Source organism: Echeneis naucrates, chromosome 11 (genome assembly GCF_900963305.1).
Source record: "Echeneis naucrates chromosome 11, fEcheNa1.1, whole genome shotgun sequence".
Classification (NCBI taxonomy): domain Eukaryota; kingdom Metazoa; phylum Chordata; class Actinopteri; order Carangiformes; family Echeneidae; genus Echeneis; species Echeneis naucrates.
Window position 1 is genome coordinate 16,220,564 of NC_042521.1, and position 20,198 is coordinate 16,240,761.

A 20,198-nucleotide genomic window follows, 5' to 3' on the forward strand; every position below is an offset into this window, starting at 1 on the left:
GAAGTCAGGCTGTGACAATTTTTGGGAGTCCTCAGATGTCTCAACCATCCCAACCATCTCAACCATGGATCTAAGAGACACAAAGGAAAACACAGACAAGACACAACTGTAGAATACTGTATAGACATTTGAACTTTTTGGTGACTTTAGAGAGAGCTTATCTGACAGTGCATATTCAAAGATAGCTGCTACTGATGCCACACCGTCTTCCAACTGACACAGACCTGCAGGTCCATGAAATGTCTGAGTACAGCTGCTGACCCCTGGCCTCTTTAAGTAACTTCATTAAAACAAATATGGGCAGGTTGAGGGATATATATATATAAAAACAAAAAAGGTACATCCGTCTGATTTCCACTTGCATGCATGTACTTTTTAATTTCTTGAATAAGCTCACAGAAGAAATTTCTTCTGGCTCCACATAACAACATAAGCCATTTTGACCTGCTTATTCTCATTGCAGCCATGAGCCAGTTATGAAACAAAAACTAAAACCTTTCGGTGATTTCACAAGTACAGTTCTGAGCTGACATCTGCATCAATGCCCTTTTTTTTTTTCAAAATCTTAGGCCACGAATTTGTTTTACCTGATTTGTCATGTCAATGTTCTTTTTCAAAAATTGTAATAAAGTGTTATGTTTTGGATAGTATTGAATCAAAACTGTTACGCACTGGAACACCCAAATGTATCTTAGAGCGGCTGCAGTTATGTTTTGTTAAGGGAGTACTGAAGTTCAAAGATGTGGAATTGGCAGTGAGTCACATCACTACGTGTGCTGACTTCGAGAATCAGGCAGATTGGTGTTCGCACACCGAGGCGGTTGTTCGATGACATTCCACAGCCACTTTATGATAAAATGGCATCATGTTAAAATCGAGGTCCCAGGGTGGTTATGGATATAATGTGAGTTCAGGGAAGCTTCTCACTGTTGCCTGGTTACAGCGGAGAGCCGACAACATCCCTACAGCTGTCTGCACAAATACATTCACAGATTAAATATGACCTTTACCAGGCTGCAGAGAAGGAGCGTTAGCACAGCAGCCAACCCAAACATATCCCTTTGATTTAATAGATTGTATCATGGCTCAGAGCCAATGGATTTTAAGTCATGGGCGTAAGAGGAAAGGTGAACAGGGTACATAAAATTCGATTTCCCCAAACAGATTAGTGATTGATTTACAAATTCAGCTTTCAGATGTTAGAGATACTGGATGGCATAACAACAGGATATACTTAAAAGAGAGAGAGAGAGAGAGAGAGAGAGAAATCTGTAAGTGACAGCGCTGAACTGGATGTCTCAGCCTTAAGGACACTTCAGAAATGTGTATCGAAAGGTCCAGAATTTAATTTGAGGTGTTGGTGTCTGCAAGCAGTAACATTTGCGGTTTTAAGAACCCCAAAAAAAAAACAAACAAAAAAAAATCTCAGTGCAGTTTTACATCTCCTGAATGAGAAGAGAGGATCATCACCCCTCTTCTAATTAGCTGAGTGACAAAATAAAAATAACACTCAGAGACACTTGCAAGGTCAGATGATCCAGGTGGGCGGGGCTTTAGGGTGTGTTTCATTTTCTGAATACTAGCTAAAGCCAAACATAGTAAAGTTATGTAATACATAATCTCCTAATAGCGTCAAAGAATGGAGAATAAAGTTTTTGTAACATAAGAGGGTGACAAGGATAATCAAAAAGCATTGCAAATTTTGTATTATAAAATGAATCTGTTTCATTCTTTATTATACATTACAGTACATGTGTCGTTTCAATACTTACAATATGCTACTTATTCAAAATATCGGAGCACCAATTTATCAGGAAAGAAATGGTAAAAACCAAGCAAATAAAATTTGTTAATGCTATAAAACACATTTGTATCAGTTCAAATAGTGAATAATTTATCAATATTACTTAAAGAATTTCAACCAGCAAAAGTGGTGAATTTGAATTATGACAAGTGTATGGCCGATATGCAAAACAAAATATGAAGCACTGTGCTGCTGTAACACAGTTGAATGATAACTGTTAGGACCCTTTTTTTTTTTTAAGAAATAATAATACTGATACGGTTGGATTGTTGAACAGTAAACCAGTGATGGAGAAACAGCTCATAGGTACATTAAATTGCATGGACTCATTTCATTCCCAACTTTAAGATCACATCTGCTTCTGAAGTTAACTGCATTCAAAGATGCCACTTAGATCACAACGAACCCTGCGCTGCACCTTGTTCGCAACATTTTCTTAACCTAACAAAACACAGAGGAGACAATCTTCCTGTTGACGTCAGCACTCATATGCCCAGTGTTCTTGGGGGATTATGTAATATGGGTCTTCAGGAAAGTATGGTTGAAGAGTTCTTGTATGTAACTGAAACAAGTTTTATTTTTAACCCCATTTTAAAATGAATACGTGCAAAAGAGGATTTACCCTCAGCCTAAAGAATCCATCATGCACCGTCACTAAGAACCACTGCCTGTGAAGTTATGATGACTGGACCATAAGAAGGCCGAAAAAGCCGATGCCAGTAAGCAAAAGTGCAAAAAGTGAAAATATTAAATATTAGCATATTAGCTTGCTGATATGCTATATATTGAGGGCGGTAGCAAACAAAATCAGCCGAAAAGGGCAGGAAATATAGTGATGGTAAATTTTATTGCTTTGTGAATTCAACATTTCTTGTGTTTAATGAAGAATGTGCTGTAACATCTTCCAAGAACTGCACCGGGTTATTTTAGTTTACTAAGTTAAACCACTGCTGCCTCTATAGCAACTTAGATTTAGATTTTCTGACACCTCAAAAAGTTCAGTTGGGTTGTAGCAGCACCGGGCCTTTATAGTGACGGCCTGTTCATTTGAGTAAATCTCTTGGTAAGCACGTGTAAAATTATGCATATAATTACTTTTTGAAAATTGCCCCCTCCTTCTCATGTTAGTCTTGGAGGTATTAGGGGTTTCTTCAAGTGTTTAAAAAGAAGACGGTGTTCTGCCTTTCGTGGCTGTTTAATAGTTTCTAGATGACCAATTTATCTCAGGTTGGAGAGAAGCCTAATTGGTCCATGTGGGACATTAAGGCGGAATATCTCTCAAACGGTTACCACAATGGTCTGGTCATCAGGACGCAGGGAAGCAACTCTCCAAATTTAGGTTCCAAGGGACAAAGAAGAATAGCTATGTCACTCAGAGCAGGGCTAAGCTGCCTGGGCCTTCCACGGCGCGGGCATTTAATAGGCCTCACCAAGCAGAAAGGAAGTGACATGTTTAGAGAGAGAGGTCTGAAACAAGCAGCTTTTCAAGAAAGGTGAACAAAAGCTGCAATTACACCACCTCCTCAAAGCCCTTCCATTTATTAAATCTATGCATACCTCAAACAGAGAACAGCCACTTCATTAGCCATAATAGCAAATATCTGATGGTAACCTTGTTCCTGTCTCAGCTACTGTCCTTGAGAGTCCGGTATAATGAGAATTCTGTGTGTGAACAAATGATTACATGGCATGTAAGACTAATAAATTATGTATATCATGTTATTCATTTTTTGGAAAGCAATTTAACTTTCATTTTAATGTCATAAGGAAAATAACCAGAGTTTTGAAATGAAATTGAATCTCTCCCAAAGGTTGAATAGCCAAGACTCTTCTTTATGGGTTGTGACACGGGGAACTTTTGCTGCTGCTATTTCATTCCAAGAATCAGAGCTTGTTTCATTTCTGTCATAATAAATCTAACAAGTTTGCCTTTTCAGAGCCAAATTCTTACTTAGGTAATGGTAGGTTTCTCTAAAAGCTATTTTATCTTCATTATAGGCACCAATATGATCCAAAACAAGGGACCCTGACTGCAACCAGCTTGGATGCAATGGGTGCATGAATGCGGTCATCCATCACTCACCACGCTAACTCATTAACACTCTGCCTACACAAAATCACTATCGGTGTTTGAGACTGTGCCTCAAACCGTCTGTCCTCCCCCCCACTTCCAAATAGTGACAGTGAAATAGATAATTCCCTTGACTAATTGACTGGCTAATTAGAGAAGAAGATCCACAGTGAGAGATCATTTTAGTGAGCAGTAACTGACAACTTTGGCTTGACAAAGTACAGTGTGGGCTTCAAAGACTAATTGATGCAAAATGGTGTGAGGCAGAAAAAAAAAAAGGGCTCTGATGCTGGCGTCTCCCTGCAAGAAAATGCCTGGCTTTTGAGATAATTACTGATGAAACGATACAATATCAGAACCCACATCTTCACTCCCGATGGGGGGATTTAAGAGGGGGGAACTGCATCATCCTTGTTATCTCCCTATATATTTTACAGGAAGCATGCAAGTAAGGAAAAACTATTTAGCTGCCCTCTTTTCCCCATAGTAAATGTTAAAAAGTTTCCCGATGCTCAATCCCCGTCCGTCCCAAGCGTCATACCAAAATCAAACAAAACTAAGAATCTGACCGGCAGCACATATTGCTTCAGCTCTCCATACTGAGGTTATCTTGAAAAAGAAAAGTTCTTGATTCAGACTGACACAACCAAGTTCATAAATACAGTTGGACTTCAAGCTCCTTGTGTCTCCCGTTTCTTAAGTCCCCTTGACATTTTTGATGTGGGGTCTCTGCGCCAGACTGGCATAGTAGGCACACTGAGAGGGGTCGCATTGGCCAGGAGGACCTGGAGGTCCAGGCTGACCATGAGGACCAGGGTTTCCTGGCTCTCCTTGGGCTCCAGCCTGTCCCGGGCTTCCATCTTTACCATAACCAGGCAGACCAGCTGGACCTGGATCAAAGGAAGCAGCAAATGCTGTAGGAACTGGTTGAAACCCGTGAAACAAATACAGTGAGCAAGAGACTGGTAGGTACCTATGGGGCCAGGAGGGCCTTGTTCTCCTCGTTCACCAACGCCAGGTTCTCCCGTCTCGCCTCTCGTTCCTTTTTCGCCTGAAAGCAAAACTAAAATTATTTTTGCCCTTTCACGGTGAACATGACTGTGTTAAAAAATTTGTCTATGACACGCAAAATTTCTGAGAATTACACAACACATTGGGTCATGGAGAAAGCGAGTGGGAGTGTAGGAGACAGAGTGAGAGCTTAGTCAGCACATAAAAACACAGTAGCTCTCTTAAGGTCTCCAGTCTTTTGGGGCATATGATTAAAGATGCAGTGAATATGTGTTTAAAGCCAGACAGTATAAGAGGGCTCAGGTGGATAGATACAGTATTAACGTCTAAAATATTGCCTTGGCAATGGAAAGCTGTGTGGAGTTAACAAGGCATGAGATTTTCAATATCCTACCTGATATTGTTTGCAGTTAATGCACAAAATCAATTCGATTACATTATTCTGCTGGAGCCACAACATAGTCCGGTGACTGATAAAGTTGAACTTTTAAATTCCTTTTAGTCAACACAAGTTATGATTCTTCAAAGAGACAAAAGCTTAAAAAAGTTGAAACCACTGTCATGGTTGTGTGCTGCGTGACGATGCATGTCTTTGCTCTACCTTTAGGGCCCATGGGTCCTCTCGGCCCTTCTCCTCCATTCTGGCCGGGCATGCCAGGCTCTCCAGGGGGTCCTGGTCGACCAGGACTGCCCTCCTTCCCCGGAGGGCCCGGAGGTCCTGGACGCCCAGCTGTACTCTTCACGTGGGCCGGCTGCATCTGAGCCATGAGGTAAGCCAGTTTGGCTTGACACAAAAGAAGACAGGGTTAAATCTCACCTATCGTATTAACTCAGATGAACCAAATAGCTCTCGGAAATCTAAAAGAACGACCAGAATTAAAAGGAAATGGTCTCCTCACCATCTAATTGTTTTGCCAGCTCCTCCTGAATGAGCCTTCTCATCTGCTCCAGTGACACTGACTCTCCCTAAGACAACAAAGATGTTAATGATAAAATCAATTATTAATGCCTACATCTGCCCTGGCGTTAACATTGCTTGAGTTGTTTTTTTTTTGGGTTTTTTTTCCAGCGGTGAGACTTACCCTCGGTCCTGGGAGACCAGGGTTTCCTGAAGGTCCTTGTGGTCCTGAAGGCCCTATTTCTCCAGGTGGTCCCGACATGCCCATCATTCCTGTGTGGCCCTTTCTGCCTGGGGGTCCAGGGTTTCCAGGCATTCCTGGCTCTCCGGATTGTCCCTTATCTCCCTTTACACCTGGGTCACCCTGAATAAGACATGGCTCATTTTTAGACTGGAGCCCTTCAAAATAACCGAGGGGCAACTTAGTAGATAGTGAGAAGGAAGAGCATAAAGAATTCCTTATGCAGCAACTATGAGTGTCAAATCTTTTAAATCTGCTTTTGAATTTAAGCCATAAATTGATAGAAATAATCTTCACTGCTTCATTTTTTCCAGTTAAATTACTTTCTACTGCTGTCCACACATGATTCTCCCAACATCTCAAAATGCATTAAAATTGAGTCTTTCACGTCTCAGTCCCAGAAAGATCAAATAAAACTTTTAGGCTCTGTTTAGAAATGTTTTGACGTGTAGAAACCGGGGCTGAGCAGCTATCATTGTCCAGATTTGAATTTCAAGTGAAACTAGAGAGAGTGAGTGTCTGTTTGTGTGTGTGTGTCAGTGTGTGTGATGCCTGTGTGTTACGATGTGAATCAATTATGACGCTGAGAGTTGAGAGTATGAATTAACATGAATATTAAACTACTAACGCAGTTTCACTTTTCAAAAGGTCACCATTTGTTATAATCACATTCATGCCAAATATAAATATGAAGCGGTGGCAAACAGCAGCAGCAAAACTCTTACAATTATTTAAAACTGTGTTCCAATCTCCACAGCGCTATTGCAAAAAAAAAAAAAAAAAAAGCATCATAGCTCATCACTATAATGAAAACTGTACATTATTCAAACATTCACAGTAGAGGTGAACCCAGAGGATATAAAAACCGGGGCCACACTACTGAAGGCAGATTGGAGATATTAGGTTATTAAAAAACGCTTCTGCATTTTGAGTTTTGTTATTTGCAAACAGCAATTGCTGATGTGAATCATTTCTCACAAAAAAAAAAAAAAAAAAAAGATCTCAGCAGATTTAGGATATTGATTTAATCTCCAAACAAAAATATCTCTGCTCTGAAGTTTGCCAGAGACGGACTTGATTAGGACAATTGTTTTCTGTGATAAGCTGTTGCACAATTTGTCTCGGAGAATCACATCCTTTTTATCCTTTTTCACTCCATCACACAAATGTAGACAATTAATAAAACCAGATCCAGATCATGCTTTTGTTTACGTCCGATCATACCCACCTTATCTCCTTTGACGCCGCGGTCACCCACTCTGCCTGGCATCCCCTACAAATGAAAAACAATGGATGTGAGCAAGAAATCAGCTCAATCAGTCGGATCAATAGTAAACAGTTAACGATAAAATACGATACGATATGATGCATTCCAATAAAATGCCTACCTGCTTTCCCTCGGGGCCCATTGGACCAGCTGGACCCTGGAGATGGAGATTAAAGTTAACATAACCAACAGCTGCGTGAATCTGGGATCTGCAGTCATTCTTTTAATCAAAACACAGAACACAGACAAACAGAAATCTCCTACTCACCGAGGGACCTTTCGGCCCGCTAAATCCTGGTAATCCTGGGTTGCCGGCCTCTCCCTTGTCTCCCCTGAGACCCTGTGTGACAGCAGAGGCATGGCCATTCATCACTCAGAACACATGTGGCATACTGTACTTGTATTCTACAGGCCTCGCTCATTTCTGAGGCTTTGGCAAGATTAACATTTAGCTGCAGTTCTTATCAACATGCAGCAGCGCTCTGGATAAAAATCTCATAAACCAATCTCTTGGTGGGATGTGCCAGTTTGAAAAGATTAAAATTCGCATTTGCAAGGGACATGTGGGTCTGGGGACAAGCTGGATATGGCAGCTGCAGCAGGGAGGAATTTTCTGATACTTTACAGGACGACTCCTGTTCTCCTCTTGTCAAGTTCCCTCTCCTTTGCATTGTTGGAACTGATACTCCTCTCTAGCTTGTCATCTCGCTCCACAGTCCTATCAGCGCATGGTGAATTTGGTCATCTGATTACATTTTTCTCATAATCTGATGCTGCCTCTGAATGACGCTTATCTGGTCCTCTAACCTTCCTTCATCTAGTTCCTGCCCTTTCTGCTCCCTCCGCTAACCGATCTCATCGGCTGCTCTGTGATAGCTAGCTGCATGTCGTCTGCCCTCCGTTTAGCACCAGTTACTCTTTCTCCCAGTAAACCACCCTTCAGCCGGACTCCCAGCACGCACCACCTTCTGTTGTGGATGACACCGACATGTAAAAGTCTCACGAGGTCTTTGTTTTAATTTGCTGCACTTTATTTCCCTTATGAATGATATCTGTCGTGATGACCTCTGTTTGGTGTCTCTCTCCCTCCTTGTCATCTATAGCCCCAGCGTCTGCCTATAAACTCCGTAATGACCCAACCCTCACACACTTTAATCCACCTCATCTGTGTGCTGAGCAAAATTACATGAGCGGCTAGAGGGCTCGGGTTTCATTATGAGGGCTGGGACAGACATTTTGAAATGATATGGTACAAGAGCAAAGGCCTTTCTGTGGCCAGGAAAGTGCAAAGAATTAGATTAAGTAAAATCAGTTTCCTCCGTATGGTCGCTCCGTGAGCTCAACACATGGCAACCAAGAAAACCTGCACAAAGTCAAAAACCTGAAAAATTCAATCTGACAACACATGCGCTGGGTATACTCACAACAAAACACGACTGTTTCCAGAGGACAATAAAAAGCGCTGAACCTGGCTGGGATGAACTTGTTGATGACTTAAAAAGTCACAAGCATTAAACACCAAGTGCATTTCAGCCAGGTTCATTACTTTTTATTGCCCCCTAGAAACACTTCTGCTGTGTTGTGTTTAGTGTTGTCAAACTGACGTTTTTTGAATTTGATTTGTTAGGTCTTTTTCACATACTACAGTTGGTTAACCTTTGTACTGCCCTGTTGAGATGTCCTGTACATCTGACAACATAACTACTGATGCCACACTTATGTTCCCAGGCAGTGCTACCTGCTGCCCGTTTGGTTGTTATGCACTTCGTATGCAGACAGCGCCACTAAAAAATATTAAAAAATAAAACAGCCGCTGCCTATACTATTACAGGAAAAGCGTGTCAGCTGCTATTTTGAAGCCTCAACTTTGTAATTTTCCCAATGGCCTTCTTGTTTTTTTGAAGACAGTACAAAACCATATTTGGATGAGAAAGTCAAGCTGAGGGGGCGTGAGGAGTAAACTCAGTCAGAAAATGTTCACTGAGCTAAAAAAAAAAATCAATAACATTTTCCTATACACTTCAATACAGTCTGAATTTTTTGTACAACCATGTTGATGGTGATTAGACAGAATGCAGGCACTTTAGCAGTGGCTTCATATTTTAGCCTCAGAGTCTGAGTTCCACATTTATGATATGGACGTGAATCTGTTTACAAGCCAGCGTCAAACAGGAATGTAACTCAAAGTGGCTGAAATTCTCTGAGCAAAGATCCACAGTCAGCGGTTTTCTTTGTCTTTCTGAGAAAGACATGGAAAGAATGGATTCCTTCTTTTGAAAAATTTAGGAGCAATTCTCCATCTACTAAAAGTAAAATTGCCTGTTACCACTAGTTGCAACGCTAATTATTTCACGTTTTTATAGCCTTCCATTGATCTTCACACATTCAACTTCACCTTGGCTTGAAGGCCAACACCTCAGAGATGAAGAGTAGCCTTGAGAAAACTAAGCTTTTCCCCCTGATTCCCCTCCCAGTGCCACATGAGCTTGTTTGGATGCTGCATCATCAGATGAGTCAGACCTGTTGTTGTGACATGTTAGTGAAACCCCCGCCAGACGGGTAAACCTGCTGGGGGAATTAGGCCGCGTGGCTCCTGGAGGTGGTCCACCACAGTCCGATCTCCCTGCTCCGATATCACTTGCCAATAAATTCTTTGCTACTAGCAGAGACCCAGGAGCCAAGACTGAACGGAGTCCTGGCTCCCTCGGTCAGGACAACGTATACTGCGATCTTCCATCGCAACCTGGCAGCTCATCTCTTCTAGAAATACTTCTCAGCCTCTCTTGCCTTCAGATACATCCCACATGCAGTAACCATTTGCTCTATTAGCTCTAAAAAGGCCTCTTTCTCCTACTTTTCTCCCAGCGTAACACTGACTTAAGGAGGAACAATTTACGAATTTACTCTGCGATTTGTAAATTCATGAGAGGAGGTAGCACCGTGTGTCAGATCCATACAATTTTAGAAAGAAAAGGGTCATTCTCGTGGAGGAAAGTCCTTGTTTTACTTCATCGACTCCTTCATTGTCTGCCAATCATGTTTATTGAGTCTGCATAGACATCCTTTCATGTAAGTTCGGTGCGACACTACATTGTTAACACTATTAGTGCTTAGTTGCTAAAGAGACACTCCGGCGTAAAAATCCTTTCTCCAAATATGAAGGAACTTGTTTGTGTTCTTAAAATCAGCTGTAAGTGTTAAATTCAAATAGTTGCATCACAGATACACACGCACACCACCCATCCATTATTATACCATTGAGGCCTGCTGTGGGATGATGTGGTCCAATCCCAGCAGACTTTGAGATAACTCCTGGTGTTTGACAGTGCAGCTGTATATTGTGTTTGTGTTGCAGAGTTAACACTTATACTATTAATAGCAGCCAAATGCAACAGGCTTTTGTACATTTGGAAAATTGGAATGCACTGGTTTTAAACGAGAGACAGACATATTACAAACATCCCAGTCTCCCCTACACCCAACCACCTCCCCACCCCGATCCATGCTCAACTGTTCTCTATTCATTTCTTTCTATTGTCTGTTTGCAAAGTCTGTCACCTGGGAGCTTGTTATACTGATGCAAACATCTGGACAGGGAGCAAAACTGAACTTAAACATGCAGAGAAGGAGAAACTCAACCAACTCACTGGAGTTCCAGGCAGACCCTGTTTTCCTGACGGTCCTGGTTCACCTGGTTTTCCCTGGAAGGGAAAAAAAGGACAAAATTAGGAAACTGATTGAGAAGCAGAGCAAGAGAAGTGACTTATGTGCTACTTTGCGTCCATATCTATCTGTCTGCTTGACACTGCTGCATGTGTCTCGTGTTTGCATCAGACATCCCTGCCAGGGACTCACCGACTCTCCTCTTGGTCCAATCTGTCCTTCTGGTCCTGGCGGTCCCTTGGTGCCCTGCAAAAACAATTTCATCATGTCTTCTACATGTTGCCAACACTCCTTCATATCTCACCTTTAGGGCGCACTTCAGACAGGCATGACTGTTTTATAAACTTGACTGAAATACTGCCTTTACTGCAGCAGTGAGTTAACTCTCACATTTTGTGGAGGGAGTGGGTGGAAAAAAGATTCTGACTTTAGAAGACTTGAACAGTGAGAACAGTCTGTCTCTAAGCAGTCAAAGGATGAGTTAGGTCAAAAGGTTTTCTTTTCTTTGGTGAAGTGTTACAGCCTGCTGCTAAACAAACTGGGGAATGCCGCAGCCTTTAAATGTGCATGTGACAGATGGATTTCAGTTTTCAGGGAGGTCATGGTCAAATATTAATGAACGTCCAGTGTTCTGGAGGATAAAAATGCTAAAAATCATTAAAAGAAATAGATATTTTTATATTATTCTTGTGTACTTTAAATCACTGGACAACTGGTTTCCAAAAGGTGATTCAACCTAGAGAAACACTTAATAGGTGTAGATGGGGATGTGATGGTCAAAAAATAAATTAAGGAAAATAAAGGTTGTTTTTTTTTATGTTTTAAATGTATTCCACTATATTGAACAATTTTTTAAAATAATTTTATTGCACATTTTTCTCTCAAGGGATAAGTGCTGAGGAAGCCGCTGCATCTTAAAATCCTGTGTTTACTTTTATGTTCTGCAGTGGACTCACAGTTTATGCATATCAGAAATTACAACAGCAAGCTCTTCAAGGCCAGGAGTGTAATTTCCTCTCTGAATTCAGGGACATGTCCACCCACATTTTTCAAAAACGTATTTATGTCTGCCTGACTTTTATCATTTCAGGTTCATTATTTAAATCGCATGTCCCTGGACTTATGTCACTTTCCTACAACAACAACAGAGAGACCACGATGAAAGAGAAGCGACATGGATGAAAGATGCTATATACACACTTATGCTACATTTTTTTTTTTTTACACAATTTTGTCCTGGGTTAAAAATCATTTAAAATCTTTGTAATATAATGGACAAGATGAGCCTACCTCCTTTCCAGGCTTGCCGTCACGCCCGGGCAATCCAGACTTTCCATCTTCTCCCTATTTGGCAAAGGAAATATAGAGAAACTCCAAGAACTAATTTGAAATATGGTTTAATTAATGTCTCAGGAGAAATCAGTCTTGGACTGATAATACGTGGCTCGTTTTGTTTTTTTTTTTGTTTGTTTGTTTTTTTTTATTGTTTTGTTTTGTTTTGTTTTGTTTTTGCAGTGTTGGCTTCTTCAAAAGTTTACTCCAAGAAGTATGAGACTTTTACTAATCAGTGGGACTGTGAGACTGAATTATTAGTCAGATTTATCCTATTTCTTTCCTACAACTATCACCAAAACTAAAGGCAGATATCGTCATGGAGGCTGGAGCGTGGTGTGTTTATAAATCACTAATTAGCAAAAATGTTCTGGCTGCTGCTTTAAGCTTCCGAGCCATGCTGTCCCATAGAATTCCCCAACATTGATGAGCACGTCAGTCTCCCTAAGCATGAAAAATCCTATTTAAAGCATAAAATTATACGTTCAGTATATTGCCCAACACTTTGCCATGCACTCTGGAAGAGCCACGAATCAAACAACTGACCTTCTGATAATTGGAAGACCCGCTCTCTTTCCTGAGGCAAACAATTATTTCAATAACAGTGTAAATAATGTGTGTATGACTGGCATTTAGTGACAGTGATTATAAGTAATGGTTTATAGATCTCGGTGTGTCTATGCAAACTCCAGCACTAACAGGCTGTCTGCTTTGGGTGTGGGGGCGTGTGGGCTGCAGGGCTGTCAGAGCTGTTTGTAATGAGCCGTGCCATTGGTCACGCTGCTTTGTCAACCAACCTTTCCTGCGCGTGCATGTGGTGCGAGAGACACAGCGCAAGAGTGATTTTTCTCGGAGGAGGTGTGTGTGGAAAAACAACACGAGTGTCTGATGCAACCTGACATCGCAGTACAGGATGCCAAAACTGAGTGTGGCTGGGAGCTCTGCTGCAGCGGCTGCAGCTACAGCTGTGAGCAGAGGTGGATGGACATGATCCGACATTGTTCGATGATGTAATTATAATTCAGCAGTTATGATACTTCAGGAAATATGTTATTCTGAAAGGAGCTTTTTCATGGTGTAGGTAAAAGATTTTAGATTTGATAGGGAAGAATGAGATAATTGCTATTGCATGTATTCATTTTGCAAATTACGTAAAACTTCATAGAGGACACCAGGCCTGTATAGTGTTTTGATGTCGGCGCCGTCATCCAACTCACTGTCACACAGTCACGCTGGGAAGGATTTAATGCTTTCCCATGCAGTCAGATTAGATTAGACAAACTATTGTTCTTCACCTTTCAAAGGTTATCAGCCTCATCAAATTAAGAATAACAAAATAGATGTTTGTGCTTCTCCCTCAAACTCATTCTTGACAGGTTCTATTATTTCTGGCAGCCATATTTACAAATGTATTGCATCAATGTTTAGTTTTGTTCAATGATTTTAAGGTGCAAATTGAGTCTGTTCAAGTCGTGAAAATTATCTGGTGAATGTTGCATCATGTACAATATAAGCTGGGGCAACATTTTAATGTGCTTTCTACCCAATTTATTTCATGGACACAGTTAACAGGAAGTCAGTGGCGTAACCCTGGTGATGCTGATACTCATTAAGAAATAAAATAAAGGCTAGCAAGTAAATACTTGTTTTATTAAATGTGCAAGGTGACCTGTTCCAGCACCTGAAAAATAAAAGCCCAGCACACTGACCTTAGATCCAGGAGGTCCAGGTTCTCCTCTGTGGCCTTTAAAGCCCTGCACAGGGACAAAAAACACAATGATTCAGCCATAACAATGTGCGCAGTTGACTTCTGCCATCAGAGCTGTACAGTGGTGGTCACTCACAGGGAGTCCCCTCAGCCCAGGGTTTCCAGGTAGTCCAGGTTCACCTTGCTTGCCCTGGAAAGAGAATAGAAATAGTTTCAGCAACATTTGTGGGTGTATTACTGTCAAATGTAGGTAAATACAGACAATGTTTTGTTGTTCAAACTTTGTTTCCATCCACTTACTGGTTCTCCTGCTTCACCTGGTCTGCCATCCTTTCCCATCTTTCCTGGCTGGCCCTGCATATCAAGATAACATTGATTATTTAAGCTCTTACGACTCCACTTATAAGCCAAGACTGTTCATACCATACTGCCCACACATGTACATTTATGATACTGTTCATAGAATACATTTTCTTACTATCAAGCCAGGAAGACCTGGTGGACCCTGGATTCCTTTGAGACCCTCTTTGCCCTGGCAAAAACAAACAAACACTGACATTTCACCATCACCAAATAGAAATGATTAATGGCCACAATTACCACACAGGCTGGCTGACCTACATGCTGCAGGGAGGAGGTTTGTACAATAATGACACATGGGTAATACGGATTTGAGGGGAAAGTGCACAGAGGGCAGACTGACCTTTTCTCCAGGGGGTCCTGGGGGACCAGGGGAACCTGGCTGTCCATCGTTACCCTGAGGATGAAAGAGACTGTGTCAGTGGTAGAAATCAAAAATAGAAAGACTGATTATGAGGCAAAATCCAAACAGAAAACATACGTAAATAGACTAACTTACAGGTGTACCCATTAAGCCAGCAGGACCTGGATGACCAGGGGGTCCAGGGTGACCCTTTTAAGAAATAATAAAATATAAGTATTGGTATTATCTCTGCAAATAATTGAATGCACATTTCTTTCAATACAAAGAGAAAGGGGCAAATGTTACAGTAAAGAGCAAGACTCAGTCACAAATACCAAATCTACCTTGTCTCCTTTGTCTCCGGGGCCTCCTGGAGGACCTCGATCACCCTTTATTCCCTGTGGTATGAAAGGAAGAAAAACTTTTCAAGGGCAAAACATCAAAATGAAAAAAAAAAAAAAAAAAAAAAAAACCAAACCTTACAATTTTCAGAATATTAGCACAGAGTAAGAGGTAGCTGCATGTAGCTGTAGTTGCTGAATCCACTGTTTCAGTATTATTCCTTCAATCTCTTACCTCAGCCTTTAACAGAATAAATAAATAAATAAGGTGACAAAAGCAACTACTTAGCATTTGATTGCCCATTTGTAAGTCAAAAAGCATGTGGTTTGTGTGCAAACTTGCCTTCCCACCGTCCGCTCCAGGGGGCCCCTGAGGTCCTGCTGGTCCTGGCGGGCCCTGTAATGACATAGTAGATCATCAGTCTCTCTCCAGCCAGACAGCGCAGAGCACTGTCACCTGGGCCTAATTGTCCACTGTTGCCCCCAGAGGAGGCCAAGGTAATGATGCAGACAGAGCCTCTCCATCTTTCACACCAACTGTGACTGATGATGATAAAAGCACAGCTTGGCCCTCATACATCACACAGAGCTAATACAGTGCTAAAACACACTTTGTAATAAAGATGAGCAGAGCTATCATGTTAGACTTTACATTACAGGACAAGTGAGGTAATGACCAACAGCAGTAGAATATTAATGGCTTTGTCCTACTTGGTAGCCATCTTGACCGTTTTTCCCTGGAGTTCCCGGTTGTCCTTTGTCTCCGAGGATTCCCGGAAGCCCGGGAGGTCCAGGTGGACCTGCAGGGCAGTCTGAGCACACGTCCTGAAAGACATATCTCTTTCAGCATCCAAATAAAAAACTCCACACTTGTTAAAAAATAGTTGAAATACACGTTACCTTGAGATTAAGGTCAGAGAGATCTGCTGCCTTCCCCTAAGAGACAGGGAACGAGTAGGTTAATCAATCATGGAGCACCAACCAAGGTCTCCACTGACTGGGTGTAAACGTTTGAACTATTCCATGCTTGACATTATATGTCTTCTATGGGGCCCTTAGATTTGAAGCCGCCATTCAAGCAGTTTGATGTCACGCGTGTGACCATTTCGTGGTTAAATGTGCGACATTAGCTGCCAGTGGCGTTTAAGTTTATTCCTCTTCGACTTAAAAGGACATTTTCTCTACTGCCAAATGTGGTCTTTATCCAGACTGGAGGCATTTTTCACTTGACGAGAGCCTTGACCGTAGTGCCGCATTTACAAGATGGGAGGTTATAATAGGGCGCTCCTGTCTAAGCAGCACCATGTCTACCCTAACACCATGGCTGACTATGCCTTTGTTGCAGCAAATAGATGCTCGTGGCCGTGAATTTTTATCAACCATTTACTTCTAACAAACCCTTTCACATTTCATGCATCTGCTGTTTATATTGCAGTATTGTCCAATGCAGTTTTAAGTTCTTCAGATTTATGTCTTCGAGTATTTTGTGAGAAAGAATGTATATTCCACACCATATTCAAAGGACATTTTGGATCTGATCAACTGACAACATGTTTATATAACATGTGAGTATGACCAACAGTTCATCTGGCTATACTGGCTACTTTCTGGCTGTACTTACAGGCTCTCCAGGTGATCCCTTCTCTCCCGGCCTTCCTGGTAAACCCTGCAAAGATGTGTAATAACATTTTTATCAATCGCAGATAAACCAATACTTAAACATGTTACTAAAAACCAAAAGTTATGGTAATCGTAAGGAGGAACAAAGACATTAGGAGGAAAGACAAATGGAGCCAGCGCAGTGAGAGACTTCCAAACACAATGAGTAGGCAGTTGATCAATTCATTGATGACCTTACATTATGTCCTGCTGGGCCCTGAGGACCAGCAACTCCTGGTGGTCCCCTCAAGCCCTGAAACACAGTAAAACGCATATTCGAGAGACCCAGATATTTAATATTCATTCATTCATTTTGGTATTGGAATATTTACCGCAGGTCCAGGTTCCCCATTATTTCCTGGGAGCCCCTGTGAAAGGCAAACGTTGTGAAATTTAGAAGCTTGTCAGTAAATCCAATGCAGGTGGAAAATATGCATTAACCCTGGGTCATACCGGTGGTCCCATTTTGCCTTCTCCTGCAGGTCCCCTTTCACCTGGTACTCCATGCTCTCCTTGTGACCCCGGTTGACCCTGGATGAAATAAAAACAATGTTTATCTTACCAGCCTGTTCCACAGATAATGCTAGTCTGGCAGTAACGTTTGGCTAAGAGTGCCACTCGACACAGAAACTGTCACACTCAGCGATGCCTGCTGATCCCAGAAATAACTAGGTGTGTGTGAAAAACACACACACGCACAAACGCAATCTGCAAACTGACATTCAGATGGGAAGACGAATCATTGATGAGTGTGAACACTTTGACACCATAAATCCAGCAAATGCCCCTGTCCGGCCTCTTCCATTCTGTGCCCCCCACAGCAAACAGCCGGCCATAATCAGAGCGGACGGTCACAGTGCAGTGGCCATAGAAATTGCTTTTGCGTTGAACAAAAATGAATTGTTTTTCTCATCTGGGCAAGTAAAAAGAAGTTTTCGCATCACCAAAAAAAGCACCTGTGCATGATACAAAAAAACAAAAAACAAAAACACCTCTGGCAACCTACAGACAAGTACACACACAGACACTTCGTTTGAAACATCTACAAATACATTACCTTTGGTCCCGGGGGCCCTTGAATTCCCGGTGGTCCTGATTCTCCCTGTAATATCAAAAATGAACAGAAATCAAATGATGCGCTACATAAATAGCAGAATTAAGTTTCTTCGGAATGAATCATTCAGAGTTGAGCACGTGTATGAGCTACTTCATGCACATAATTGTTAGCAAAGCCTCAGGGCTGCACCTGGCAGCTGTAAAAAATAAAAATAAAAAACACAGAAGTGCTCCAAGCCGAATCTGTTGAGCTCCTGCGTTGCTTTAATGTGATATGCCTCAACAGTGTTTTTCCTGTTTGCTTCTGCCTTGTCAGCAGGACAGCCACATGTCTGAGGTGAAAAATGATGAAGGAACACATTGCGCTGCCGAGCGAAATGTGCCTACTCAGACTCATTTTCCTTTTGTGCGGTGGTTTGCAGCAAGCAGAGCATATTGGAGCCAGGTAGATGTTTACAAGCTGAACACATGTGGAATACAATGGGCTGTGAGTGCGGTTTTATTCGAAATGGATGCAATGAAGAAAACACATATTCATCATGAAAGCATTGTTTATGTTGATGTCAAAATACTGCTGCCTTTTTATGCGTCTGACCTGCTGGCGGGGAAACCCTTAAAAAAACGTCCAATTTAAATTGCGGTGCAGATGCACTGAAGAAAACAAACAAAATAAACCAAAAAGCATCTTTTATTTTGTCCTAATAAACCTGGAATTCATTTACCGTTCCAAAATGTGCATTTTGGTATGTCATTTCTGTGGACGGAAGAAACAATATCAGTCCAGCAGAGATTTTATTTTCTTTTTTAGCCACCTGGTGCCATGTGACCCACAATGCAACTTCACTGCCAACACTTGGGTCTGTTATGCTAATTGTAATGGATGTAAGTCTCTTGCTGTTTGCCTGAGGTCACTTGCCAATTTATTTATTAATTTATTTATGCCAATTTATCAGACTTCATGCAGCTCCCCCTGGATCCACAAAATCTTTGCTTTCTTTTTTTTCTTTTCGTGTTTACAGTACAAAACTCCAAGACTAGGAAACCGACTGTGACAAGGAAAATTGTTGGAGTTCCCCTTTTTGACAAATCATAAGGAGACTGGATGTTAAATGAAGTGTAAATTAGATTAAAAGTGTTAATTAAACTGTTGCACAGTTTTTCCATACCAAATTCAACTTTGCTAGAGTTTCTCATTATGAAAAATAAGAAAAAATACTACATATGTAATTCCAGCTTAACAAAAGACAACTTCTCTTGGAAGCGTAATTGTCAAATAAATGCTATCAAAAGGAAAACAATGAGTATTACGATAAAAGCTGTTGTTCATTTTCAATTAGTTTTAATTTGCTTGCAATTACATCCTTCAACACTGTGTAGCCTTTTCCCAGCACAAAAATGTGCTTAAACGTTATTATGTACCAGACTGAGGTACAAGAAGTTCCTAATACAGCATGATGGGAAAAATATGTCCATACCCTTTGTCCATCTTTTCCCTTCCCAGGTAGTCCAGGGGGTCCAGTCAAACCAGGCTCTCCGGGTGGGCCCGAGGAACCTTGCTGTCCTGGTTTACCTGGTTCACCCTGAAATAAGTGTTGCAATAAATGGTTAATTTAATAATCTCTCAAGGCAACAACTGGTCCATCACTAAATGTCTTTAAAACTTCTTTTATTACTCAGATTTCTTTACAGCGTGGATTCTAGTGACACATTTATACAGGATTTGTGGTATTGTGTGTGTGAAGGGTATGACATGGGAACAAAACATTTGCATAACTTGTGGAAAAAGACAAATACAGATAACAAATAAGATGAAAAGGCCACAAGAGGCAGAGGAACGTGTTTCGAATTGCTATTTTGAACCTCCTACATGTAACCACTGCTGCTGCAGGAATGAAATTATTTCAAAGGCTTCTCTTCTGAAACAATAATGAAGGACACACAAGGTCACTGTCTCTTCCCTGAGACGTTTATTCTGCGCTGCCAAATTCATTTTGATCATAGTCTGAATCCATCCAAGTAAGTACACCCAAAGCTTTTAAAAGCAGGTGGCTGACCTTGTCTCCTCTCTGTCCAGCTGGACCAGGAGGCCCAATGATGCCCGGTATGCCCTAAAATATAAACAACTGTTGGTTAACTGTTACCGAGAAACACAAGCAGAATAAGTGGTTTGCACTTAAAGTCTATTTCAAAAGACCTACCACACTCCCTGGTAATCCACGAGGACCTTGAGCACCAGCTTCGCCAGGTGGACCCTGGGAGAGATACATCAGTCATTAAATTAAATCTTCCTTCCTGATGAGAAACGGTGAGTCACGCGAAACCAGACAACTCACAGGATCTCCGACACGTCCTGTCTCGCCTGTAAGCCCAGTGTCACCTTTTGGGCCCTGGAATAAAGTTTGATTCAAAAGAAATTGCATTGAAAATGACTGGACATCAAAAAG

General features: G+C 41.5%; 1 protein-coding gene across 6 annotated transcripts in view; it reads right to left on the reverse strand.

Annotated features, from left to right (window-relative positions):
- Positions 1 to 1,991: 1,991 nt before the first annotated feature.
- The window catches only part of col22a1 (collagen, type XXII, alpha 1), a 48,636-nt gene continuing 30,429 nt past the window's right edge, over positions 1,992 to 20,198 (reverse strand). For all 6 annotated transcript variants that reach the window (XM_029513906.1, XM_029513904.1, XM_029513905.1 and 3 more), the window contains 30 exons: positions 20,088 to 20,141; positions 19,953 to 20,006; positions 19,809 to 19,862; positions 19,230 to 19,334; positions 17,756 to 17,800; positions 17,152 to 17,229; positions 17,031 to 17,066; positions 16,898 to 16,951; positions 16,661 to 16,705; positions 15,940 to 15,975; positions 15,751 to 15,864; positions 15,383 to 15,436; positions 15,043 to 15,096; positions 14,855 to 14,908; positions 14,699 to 14,752; positions 14,474 to 14,527; positions 14,296 to 14,349; positions 14,132 to 14,185; positions 13,997 to 14,041; positions 12,246 to 12,299; positions 11,148 to 11,201; positions 10,940 to 10,993; positions 7,561 to 7,632; positions 7,414 to 7,449; positions 7,254 to 7,298; positions 5,969 to 6,148; positions 5,786 to 5,852; positions 5,488 to 5,670; positions 4,849 to 4,926; positions 1,992 to 4,765 (listed from right to left, as the gene is read on the reverse strand). In XM_029513906.1, coding sequence (XP_029369766.1) covers positions 4,572 to 4,765; positions 4,849 to 4,926; positions 5,488 to 5,670; positions 5,786 to 5,852; positions 5,969 to 6,148; positions 7,254 to 7,298; positions 7,414 to 7,449; positions 7,561 to 7,632; positions 10,940 to 10,993; positions 11,148 to 11,201; positions 12,246 to 12,299; positions 13,997 to 14,041; positions 14,132 to 14,185; positions 14,296 to 14,349; positions 14,474 to 14,527; positions 14,699 to 14,752; positions 14,855 to 14,908; positions 15,043 to 15,096; positions 15,383 to 15,436; positions 15,751 to 15,864; positions 15,940 to 15,975; positions 16,661 to 16,705; positions 16,898 to 16,951; positions 17,031 to 17,066; positions 17,152 to 17,229; positions 17,756 to 17,800; positions 19,230 to 19,334; positions 19,809 to 19,862; positions 19,953 to 20,006; positions 20,088 to 20,141 — 2,115 coding nt within the window. In that variant the 3' untranslated portion in view covers positions 1,992 to 4,571. The remainder of the gene's footprint in view (positions 4,766 to 4,848; positions 4,927 to 5,487; positions 5,671 to 5,785; positions 5,853 to 5,968; positions 6,149 to 7,253; positions 7,299 to 7,413; positions 7,450 to 7,560; positions 7,633 to 10,939; positions 10,994 to 11,147; positions 11,202 to 12,245; positions 12,300 to 13,996; positions 14,042 to 14,131; positions 14,186 to 14,295; positions 14,350 to 14,473; positions 14,528 to 14,698; positions 14,753 to 14,854; positions 14,909 to 15,042; positions 15,097 to 15,382; positions 15,437 to 15,750; positions 15,865 to 15,939; positions 15,976 to 16,660; positions 16,706 to 16,897; positions 16,952 to 17,030; positions 17,067 to 17,151; positions 17,230 to 17,755; positions 17,801 to 19,229; positions 19,335 to 19,808; positions 19,863 to 19,952; positions 20,007 to 20,087; positions 20,142 to 20,198) is intronic.